At 43.9% G+C, this 11,535-nt stretch overlaps 1 protein-coding gene across 1 annotated transcript in view; it reads left to right on the forward strand.

Moving 5' to 3' along the window:
* TMC3 (transmembrane channel like 3) overlaps window positions 1-11,535 on the forward strand; it is a 40,791-nt gene that overhangs the window by 14,843 nt on the left and 14,413 nt on the right. The window contains exons 8-12 of the mRNA XM_033189216.1: window positions 1,285-1,432; window positions 2,114-2,157; window positions 6,017-6,164; window positions 8,282-8,391; window positions 11,384-11,462. Of these exons, the coding sequence (XP_033045107.1) occupies window positions 1,285-1,432; window positions 2,114-2,157; window positions 6,017-6,164; window positions 8,282-8,391; window positions 11,384-11,462 (529 nt within the window). The remainder of the gene's footprint in view (window positions 1-1,284; window positions 1,433-2,113; window positions 2,158-6,016; window positions 6,165-8,281; window positions 8,392-11,383; window positions 11,463-11,535) is intronic.

Raw genomic sequence — 11,535 nt, forward strand, 5'->3', positions numbered from 1 at the left:
CTGGAAATACAAGAAGCATATAGATTTTCCAGTTTGTGTAATTTTAGACAATGCAGTAGCTGCACTAATAGGGACATAAGCAATATGATCTAGATGGCCAGAGGTTGCAGAGAGCAAAACGTCCTTCTTTGGGTGTATGTTTGTTTGCCTGTGATCTAGCTACAAATTTTGCAAAGGCCAGGCTTGTGTGTGCTGTGATGCAGTTGGCACCTCTAGGTCATCACTGGAGGAGGCTAAATGCAAAAGAAACAATCTGGTGGGGTTAGGAGCCCTGTACCACCCTCACTGTGAGACCTGCAGGAGCTCACCTTCCTTCCCTGGGCCTCATCTGTGAAATGGGCACGTTGGCTCAGAACATCACCAGGTTCCCTTCTGGCTTACCATTCCAAGCTTCCGTGTGGGAGCTAGAGAAATGCAGACTGACAGGGAGGCTCCAAACCCCGTGAAAAGCTGGCCCCACCCACGCTGGCTCACCTGCTGCTTCTGCTTGATTTTGTAACCACCCTTCATCACCCTACCCACTTGTGGCATGTTAGCAAAATGCAGATAGAAGCGGTTTGGGGTAAAAAAGACAATAAACAAATAAACAATGCTTGAGGATGTGCATAATGACCTGGGGGCCTTCAGTTCCCCTGAAGCTTTCCAGGTTAGTTCCTGGTGGCTTCCAGGACCCACTTCGAAGACTCGGCCCTTTACTAGACATACAATGTAAGAGACAGATTAGAGCAAACTTGGAAGCAAGAAATATGGATGGAAAGGAGAGCTTATTGCAGGAGAAAGGCTCTGAAAAGTAGGGAGAGTTTCACCTAAGGAGGGTTCATGACTCCTGCCTTCAAATATGTAAAGAAATGTGTGAAAGAGGGACCCAGCATGTTATGTGGAGTCCCATGGGGTAGAGTTCCCATGGGAAGGAGCTCCAAGAAGACTGATTCAAAGGAAATATTTTTATTTCACAATCACAGCTGCACAGAGATGAGAAAAGCTGACTCCTGGGGCACACACACCTGCAGTGACCTGCTGGGTACCACAGTGGTGGGACTCCTTGTCAAATGAACTCATACAATAATGGGCCATCACAGTTTTCACGCTGTTCCAAACTGTTGATGAGGTCACAAGCACAGGCTGAAATCCAGTCGGTGCTGTGCTGTCCAAGCCGTGACCTGAGGAGCTGCGTCCACCCAGAGGGGAGCAGCCTATTCTAATTCACACAAAGGCTCCGTGGGTGCCAGCTCCAGTCCCCTATTCCTGAGACTCCTATGACCTGTTTGTGCTCCTCTTTGGCAGGTTGGCTAAGAACTCCCGCATGAGCCTTGCCAGTGCTTCCAACGAAAACTACACCTTCTGCTGGCGGGTGTTCTGTGCCTGGGATTACCTCATTGGAAACCCAGAGGCTGCAGAGAGCAAAACAGCTGCCATCGTGAACAGCATCAGGGTGAGTGAGTGGGCCCGTGCAGCCTGCGGGGGTGGGCAGCCCGGGGTCAGAGCCAGCCGCTAGTCCTCAGCTGGAAGCCAGAACCATCCTTTTCCCATTGATGTTCATTGTCCAGGACAGTTGTTTCCAAAGTGAGGTGAACATGCTCCAGGAAATGTACCAAATGACTCAATGAAGGGAGGGAGAAACATTTTGAAACTTCTTTCTTTTTAAATTTTTCCATTTTATCCTTTTAAAATTTCAGTTTGTATATTTTAGATAATTTACATAATGGATTATTACCATGTTGCATGTATATAAACTGAAAATGAATGAATACATATATGTGAGGGATATAGGCTTTTACTTCTAACTTAGAAAATAATGCAATCAAAAATATTCAGAGACTTAGCTCTATTGAACTATACAGACAGCTAAATGGTGCACTATTTTGAGAAAAAATATTACTTAATTTAAATTATTACAGCCATACTATCTCCCAATCCCTCTTCCCAACCGCCAATATCTTTTTTCAATTGATTATTAGATCATTGATATCTAATTCATTTACATCCATTGAATCCTTCAGAATAAAGTCCTAGACAATGAAGGTATGAGCTAAATTACTGGGTAAATTATTTCTAACGATTTATAATTAATGATGATGCTAAGCTTTTATTGCTGTATGTATTTTTCTTAAAGGAAGCTATACTGGAAGAACAGGAGAAAAAGAAAAGCAAAAACCTGTAGGTATTATCACTCCCCATGTTGAATTCATTGATAAGTTTTGTTTTTAGTTTGAACAAAAACTACCAGATCATCTATATCTTATTTTGATAATTGTCAGGCAGCTCTTCTTTCTTCCTTTCTCATAATGTGATCTGAGGGAACTGAATGATTTTTTCCTTAGCAATATTTAGGATGACTTCCTCCTTCCATAGATCCTGTAATAAGGGTGAGAGGGTCTGAAATTGACCAGTTTCCTATTTCTTACTCTTTTACTTAGATAATAAAAGAGGTACTTTGAGCATCAACTTATGCTGTTAAGACTAGCTTTATTTAGAAACAAGTCATAAGACACAAATATTATCCAGTTGATGTTCGCAAGTCTTTCAAGATGATTTCCTAGGTTCAAGATTCTTCTCGAGATCTTGAGAGCTATGCTGGTGAGGGTGAAGCCCTTCAACCAGAGAACTAATGAAAGGGAAAGCCATAACCAGGGAAGGGCAATGGCCCTGACCTCATGGAGACAGGTAGATCTGTTCATCCCACATCCTTACTGGTTATTTAGCCCTCATGATTACTTTCTACAGTGCAGAAAGCCCTTTCAGAGGACTTGTAGAAAAGGACATGGGGAATTAAGGAAACACACCCAGCCTCTGGAATAATGAGGGAGTTTAGGGAGTGGGGGAGGAGTCGGAAAGGGCTGTCCATAGGGAGTCAGAAGACATGGATTCTAGTCCTCTCTTTGTCATTAATGTCGATGACCTGGGAAATACTTCTGAACTTCATGAACTGGAAGTTCCTCACCTATAAAATAAAAGTATGGGATTCTGCCATCTGATTCTTTCTCTGTAGTTCTCCTCCACCAGAGTTGGTAATAATAATAACGTACTGTGCCGTGTTGTCATTTTTACCAAGCAAAGTGACATTTATCATCTCATTTGGGAATGTTTCCTCACTATGCAAATCAAGGGCCAAAACACGTGTAGAGGGAGGTGTTGTGACCTGCCCAAGGTCCCCAATGGGTAGAAATTTCATGGAGAAGATGGTATACCTTGGGTGCCCCTTCAAATCCTCTTGGCCATACCTTTCTCCAGCCCTTGCTACTGGGCAGGACTGTGCAGGCTACCTACCACCAGCTGCACGCATGTACCCCTTGCTGGTACCCACTGTTTGGTGCCCCAGGGATCTTCTGAGGCTGCTGTGTAGGGCATCCACAAGGTCCCAGTCAACACACATGCACATGCAACCAAGAGGCTGGGTGCAATGCTGGGAGTGAATGCTCATGGAGCTACCCTGGACCACTGGGAATAGAATAAATGCTTTCCTATTTCGCACTGGGCAGACAGTTCTGTCAGGCATTTCATAAGTCCCTCAAAAGGCCCTGCATTTGCCTCTAGCTGCTGCCAGCCCCACTGCATATCCTTGTACTGATGGCCCCTCTCTCCTGCTCCACTCCAGGACCTGCACTCCTGGTTTCTGGGATCACTTTCCACATAAACTACCTACAAAAAGGCCTGGGATTCCAGGCCTTAGCCAGGCTCAGACAAGCTCCAAAGTTGGCAGAAGAAGGTACCTTCAAAATAGGCCAATCGAAGTCAGACAGGGAGTTGTCCTCCAGTGTGAGAAAAAAAAATGGATGTGTTTCAGTTAAAACCAGAAACATGTATGTAAGTACTAGAATCATTACTGATTCACACATCTGCCCTCACCATCAGAGGCATATGAGAAGTGAGACCAAATTAGGAAAGAGATGAGCCCCGTGTCTCCCACTAGTTGCTCCTTTATTTACTTATTCATCTAGCAAATATTTATGAAGCATCCATATATGCTAAGCCTGTTTCAAGAGCTGAAGATAACAGCATTGAAAAAGGCTAAAAAGCTTAGAGCTTTCTTCTAAAGGGAAAAGACAATTAAGAAACTACCAAAGGAATACAGCCAGATGTTGCATAGTGACGGGATCGCATTCCAAGAAATGTGTCTTAACACAATGTTGTCCTTGTGTGAACATCATAAAATGTACTTACACAAACCTAGATGGTATAGCCTACTACACACCTAGGCTATATAGTATAGCCAATTACTCCTAGGCTGCAAAACTGAACAGCATATCACTTGTACTAAATACTGTAGGCAATTGTAACACAATGGTATTTGTGTATCTAAACATACCTAGACATAGAAAGGTACAATAAAATGTGGTATAAAAGATTTTAAAATGGTATACCTGTATAGGGCACTTACCATGAATTAGCTTGCAGGACTGGAAGCTGCTCTGAGTGAGTCAGTGAATGAGTGATGAGTGAATGTGAAGGCCCAGGGCACAATTGCATACTAGCGTAGACTTTATAAACACCCTATATTTAGGCCACACTAAATTTATTTCTTAAAGTTTCTTTCTTTAATAGTAAATTAGTCTTAGTTTACTGTCACTTGTTTGTGAACTTTTAAATTTTAAAAAACTGACTCTTTTGTAATACTTACAAACACATTGTACAGCTGTACAAAAAACATTTTTCTTTATATCCTTATTCTATAAGCTTTGTTTTATTTTTATTTTTATTTTTTTACTTTTTATACTTTTTTTGTTAAAAACTAAGACCAGGCCGGACATGGTGGTGTGCACTTGTAATCCCAGCACTTTGGGACGCCCAGGTGGGCAGATCACCTGAGGTCAGGAGTTTTGAGACAAGCCTAGCCAACATGGGAAAACCCCGTCTCTACTAAAAATACAAAAATTAGCCAGGCGTGGTGGCAAGCGCCTGTAATCCCAGCTACTCAGGAGACTGTATCGCTTGAACCCAGGAGGCGGAGGTTGCAGTGAGCCTAGATTGCACCATCGCACTCCAGCCTGGGCAACAAGAGCAAAATGCCGTCTCAAAACAAAACAAAACAAAACAAAAAACAAAAAAAAAAAGACTAACACACATATTAGCCTAGGCCTGCACAGGGTCAGGATAATCAATATCACTGCCTTCCACCTCCACATCTTGTCCCACTGGAAGGTCTTCAGGGGCAATAACACGCACGGAGGTGTCATCTCTTATGGTAACAGTGCCTTACCCTGGATGCCTCCTGAAGGACCTGCCTGAGGCTGTTTTACAGTTAACATTTTGTTTTAAATAAGTAGAAGTATACCCTAAAATAATGATTTTTAAAAGTATAGTAAATACCTAAGCCAGTAACAGTCATTTAATATCATTATCAAATATGTATTGTACATACTTGCATGTACTATACTTTTATACAACTGGCAGTGCAGTAGGCTTGTTTACACTAGCATCACTACAAACATGTGAGGGCGATGCATTGTGCTACAATGTCCTAGGCCGTAGGAGTTTTTCAGCTCCATTATAATCTTATGGAACCACCGTCGTATAGCATTCCGTCACTGACCAAATTGCCATTGTGCAGCACATGACTGTACAATGTCATATTCATTATATGGGATGACAGGCAGAATCATGTGTCCTCCCTTCCTCTCTTCCTCCCTGCCTTCCTTCCTCCCTCCCTCTGCTGAACACATTTACTTGAATTCCTATATCTTTAATGTGCATACCACAAGACTCCAATTTTAAGTAGTAAAGCTAGAACTGAAACCCAAATACCCTTGACTCTAAAACCAGAGGCGTTTATTTGTTCGTCTGTTTGTTTCAAGCCCCACTGATGCAGGCTGGTTGAATTTATGACTGGTTGTTGATCTCTTAGGAAATGAGGAATTCTAGGGTATGGGGTGAGGTGGGCTGGAAGAGAACTGATGCTTCAGGGCAGAGAATCCTCTTGGCAATGGATGTGTTCCAGTCCCCAAGTAGTGTTGTCTTTGCATCGCGGTGCTGTGAGCAGGACCCTGTGTGCCGTCCTCATGCCTGCTTCTCTCCCCAGGGCAGTGACTATCTGCCTGAGGATTATTGCCAACATCCTGGTGCTTCTCTCATTGGCTGGAAGCATTTATCTCATCTACTTTGTGGTAGACCGGTCCCAGAAGCTGGAGCAGTCGAAGAAGGAGCTGACACTTTGGGAAAAGAATGAGGTACCCACTGCCATTACCCACAGCACCCTAGAAAAGAGATATAGCCGGGCACGGTGGCTCATGCCTGTAATCCCAGCACTTTGGGAGGCAGGTGGATCACTTGAGGTCAGGAGTTCAAGCCCAGCCTGGCCAATATGGTGAAACCCTGTCTCTACTAAAAATACAAAAATCAGCTGGGTGTGGTGGTGCACACCTGTAGTCCCAGCTACTCGGGAGGCTGAGGCAGGAGACTCTCTTGAACCCAGGTGACAGAGGCTGCAGTGAGCTGTTGCACTCCAGTGTGGGCAACAGAGCGAGACTATCTCAAAAAAACAAAAACAAAAACACGAGAGAGAAAGAGACAGAAAAGTAGCCTGCCTCTTTGTTCCTTATATGGGTTAGATGGGAATACCTCTAGAAAAAACTTTAGTCCTCTTGTCCTAGAGCATGGACTATAAGGACTTTGAGCCAGAAGGGCAATTTTATTCATCTCCTTTGGGAAAGAGTTTGATTCAAAAACGCCTTCAAGCATTCACACCGTTCTCTACCTTGAGCCCCACCGACTGTGTTTTGCCTTTTGCACATCTGTTTCTTCACATCCATGTTCCACAAATTGATTCTACCTGCAGATTGGAATTAACAACTGCACGTATTCCATAGCATGGATTAAAGTTCACCAGGTGCCATTCGTGAATATTTAGGTAGTTTCTGAATATCTAAACGACAAATAATGCTTCCAGAACCAGCTCTACACAAATGGTTTATTTTTTAAACAATCATCTTCCCCCCACCTCCGTTGTGTGAATATTCTCATAAATAGCAAATCACCAAGTGAATGGTTATGAACAATTTTGGAATTCTAAATATTCATTTTAAAACCATTGTACTGAAAAGTTGGCCCAATTTATCTGTACAGATTTGAAAGGCAGAAATAGCACAAAAACCACCTCTCAGACCATTTCTATGAAAATTATTACCCCTGTTGGGATTTAAAAAGAAAGGTGTGTAAGATGGTCATCAATTTACCATGTGCATATTTATCAATGTATAGTAATTTATCAAAATCTGAGTCTATTCTACCCTAGGTAACCTTTTCCCATGCCTCTATTTTATGCCAATTGAATTACTGTGTACTGGTATGTTTACAAATAGAAATATGAATAGTTTTTTAAAGATATATTCAGAAATTGTTTCTTATTTTATCTCAAACATCTGTACCAGCTAAAACTCCTCTTTCTTCTGCTGTAAGTACAGAGAAACAAAAGCCGGGCATAATTCTCTAGATCATTAATCTTCCATGTACAGAAAGAATATTACATTACCTCTCAGGCTTTCCTTTTCTATTGGTAATAGTTGCAGTTATTTCCATCTTCCATCCAAGGTCAGGGAAGTATAAATACTGTGAGATGGTAATTGGGGAAATTGTGGCAGAAATGTTAGTGAATCCTTTTTGCTTTTTGAGTCAAGGTTTCACTCTGTTGCCTAGGCTGGAGTGCAGTGGTCCAATCACAGCTCACAGCAGCCTCGAACTTCTGGGCTCAAGAAATTCTTCTGCCACAGTTTCCCAACAAGCTGGGACCATAGGTGTGTGCCCCCCCCCACTTTTTTTTTTGGTAGAGATGGGGTCTTGCTGTGTTGTCCAGGCTAATCTTGAACGCCTGGCCTCAAGCAATTCTCCTGCTTCAGCCTCCCAACGAGTTGGGACCATAGGCATGTGCCAGTTTTTTTCTTTTTCTTTTTCTTTTTTTTTTGGTAGAAATGGGGTCTTGCTGTGTTGCCCAGGTTGGTCTTCAATGCCTGGCCTCAAGCAATTCTCCTGCAGCCTCACAAATCTCCCAAAGTGTTGAGATTACAGGTGTGAGCCACTGCACCTGGCCTAGTGAATCCCAAATGGCATGTATGAGTGTCCTCAGAACATTTAAGGAGAGTTCAAAAAAAAAAAAAAAGGCCATGATAAAGTGGTGGCCACCTTTTGAAAAAAGCTCATTAGCAGAGATTTGGGGAGATTTTCCATGGAAGATCCAAGGACCCTGTGGATACCCACTGATCCAATATTAGGGAAAGAGATCAAATGCACATGGTGAGGCTTGATCAGGGGTCCTGGGAATGCCTGGCTCTGGAATGTGCTCTCTCAACAGGTCAGTGTGGTGGTCTCCCTCGTCACCATGATAGCACCATCAGCCTTTGACCTCATTGCTGCTTTAGAGATGTACCACCCCAGGACCACGCTGCGCTTCCAGCTTGCAAGGTACAACAGTCCTGCCCAGAAATGCCACCTGTGGCTCACCCATGTGCCCACCCACAGTGGGAATGTAAGTGCCTCAAGAACCAGGGCTTGCTTCTTTTCTCTCAGACACTCAGCACAGAACTTTACTTATGGATGCAACTCAAGAAAAGCATTACCCAAGAGGAGGGATAGGGGAGGAGGCAGGAGAAGAGAAGGAGGAAGGGAGGAGGAGGACCAGGATGACAAGGGTAGAAGAAATGGATGAAAAGGAATGAAGAAGAAGAAGAGGATGAGGAGGAGGAGGAGAAGGGAAAGGAAGAAAGGAAGAACAGGCAGAAAAAGAGGACACAAAAGGGAACCAAGGGTAGGGTGCAGTGGCTCATGCCTGTAATCCCAGCACTTTGGGAGGCCAAGGCGCGTGGATCACCTGAGGTTGGGAGTTCAAGACCAGCCTAACCAACATGGAGAAACCCTGTCTCTACTAAAAAAAAAAAAAAAAAAAATAGCTGGGCATGGTGGCACATGCCTGTAATCCCAGCTACTCAGGAGGCTGAGGCAAGAGAATCGCTTGAACCCGGAAGGCAGAGGTTGCGGTGAGCCAAAATCATGCCACTGCACTCCAGCCTGGGCAACAAAAACAAAACTCCAAAACAAACAAACAAATGAACAAAAGGAAACCAAGAGGAGGACTGGCAGTGTGTTTGGTTTTCCTCACTGTTCTGTTTTCTCCGTGGTTTAACTCTGAGTGGTGAGAGGGACCCATGTTGTTTTTCCACATGCAAGAAGAACAGTCAATGCTTTGTGAACAGTTCCCCCAAAGTATAGACTCAAAGAGTTCCTTGTGGATATGCCTGGAAGCTTTGCCAGGACGGTCAGTGGCTGTGACAGCAGGTGGTTGAGGAAGACTGGTGCACCCAAGGGAATGTCCTGGAACACCTTCTGTGGGAGTCAGAACAGCCACACTCATTTTGAGCACTGGCTTTATCAGTAGTTTCCTGAAAAATCTGCCTGTCCTCCCTGGAGCATGGTCTCTTCATCTACAAATTCAGCTACTGTAGTAGGGCTGGGTGAGGCATTGTTAAACTGAATGTGGCAGAGGGAGGCGGTGAGAGCCCTTCTTACCTGCTCCCACCTTCACCCTGGTCTACACTGGTTTCTCCCCGTTTCCTTTTGTAACACCTAACAACATTCTACAGAACTAATTTTCCACAGACCACTTTGGGAAGATTTGCTCTCATTCAGGAATTGGCAAACATCTCCCAAAAAGAACCAGATAGTAAATATTTGTGGTTTTGTGGGTAAGTCTCTATCACCACTACTCAACTCTAAGGTTCTAGCATGAAAGCAGCCACAGACCATATGGCGATGAACAGGTGTGGCCGTATTCCAATACAACTCTACTGACAAAAATAGGCAAGGGTATGGTTTGGCCTGAAAGCCGTAATTTCCAACTCCTGAAATTCAACTGTCCTTTTGAAGAGTGAAAACATGACTAGAAAAAGCATGGAGTTGGTCAAACCTTCATGGCCCAGGGTAGATCTGGGATGAGCCTCTCAGCTCCCTGGCTCCTATTCCTTGTTCTTTCTGTTCCACCCAACATGTCTTTTGACCTGCAAGAGAGAAGCTCCTTCCTCACTAGCAAGTATTGGGTGGAATCAATTCCATTATTGCATTTGGTCTAAAGGCAATGCTATTATATAAATTGGCCTCATTATTCATGTTCAAAACTAGAGAAACAGAGGCATCAGAGACTTCCCCCAGACAAATTAGGGCTAATTCTGGTAGTAAACGTAAGACATATTATTTCAGTTCCATTAACTCACCAGCAGACTGTATTAGCTTCTATCCAAGGCACAGAGTGATGGTAATGCCGAGACAGCAGGAGAGGAAATGCATTCAATCCTTCCTTTGGCCAGCACTTACTGAATACACACTGAGGGACTTGCCTTGTACTCAGTACTGTAAGTGCATTGTGCCCACGGGAATCCCTTCTCAATTCAGAGGGAGAGCCAATGTGAGTTACAATGCTACCCGCTGGAGACACCACTTTCCTGTTTCTCTCCCACTGCCTGCACACGGGTGGTCAACTCTATACTTGAGGAGATGTGGAAGGCCTGGGGAGATGGTTTCAACTTGGAGTCTTTTCCTCAAGATAAAGATGCTTTCCCATCAACTTTCTCAATTGGTTTCATGATTCTCCCATCAACTGGTTTCATTTTTCTCTAAGAGCTAAGTATTGTCTCACTGAAGTGTGTATAAACCTGTCATTTCCTGTCTCACTTCATTTTCCCAGACAGGTTTCCAGTAAGACCCAAGGCTGCATCCTGGAAATTCCATGATGTGTTTTCAAAACCTTCCAGCACTGGGGAAGCTGACATCAAGCCTTTGATCATTGGCTGATCCAGACTGTTGCTGGCAGATTCCATTCACTCCCAGTGGCTGACAGAGTGTAGCTGTACCCACAGCTCTTCAGTGCTTCTGAGGGGCCCAGCCTGCATTTCAGAAGCAGAGCACTGAGGTCCTGAAATTGCATTCTGCTGCTTTTTAATTGTGTGAACTTGAGCTGGTGACTTAGCTCCCTCTGTGCTTCAATACACTTGTCCCTTAAGTGGGGATTATTACAGAGCTGTTGTGAGGATCAAGTGAGATAATGCATGGGAAATCAATTCATAAACCAAAAACATGACTCATAAACTACACGTTAGGGCCCCACTTCCTAAACTCACACTTTCTGCTACATTAGTGTTTGTAAAGTACAGATCCAAGGATAGGCTATAGCAGAATCACCTGGAAAGGCTGTAAAATGATTTTCAGACCCCTTCCAGACCTACTAAGGGTGGATTCTGGAATTCTGTCTTTTTAAAAATGCCCTCGAGGTGACTCTGAAGGAAACCAAGTGTGGCAGCCACTGCCTTAATACATCTATGACAGTCTCTAGAACCATGTGGGGGCTCTAGAACTGTGGACTTGTGTGTCATGGTCTTGTCTCTCAAGGTGGGCTTGTGGCTTTCAGGGTCCTTGTGCTGTATCTGGGAAATCTCTACAGCCTGATCATTGCTCTCCTGGACAAGGTTAACAGCATGAGCACTGAGGTGAGTGTCCATTCCAGATAGTTGTCTGCCCCACCTCTGCCCTCCCTGCTACCTCCTCCCAACACCAGGGTCA

The sequence above is a fragment of the Trachypithecus francoisi genome, unplaced genomic scaffold (assembly GCF_009764315.1).
Source record: "Trachypithecus francoisi isolate TF-2019V2 unplaced genomic scaffold, Tfra_2.0 Lachesis_group3, whole genome shotgun sequence".
Taxonomy (NCBI): domain Eukaryota; kingdom Metazoa; phylum Chordata; class Mammalia; order Primates; family Cercopithecidae; genus Trachypithecus; species Trachypithecus francoisi.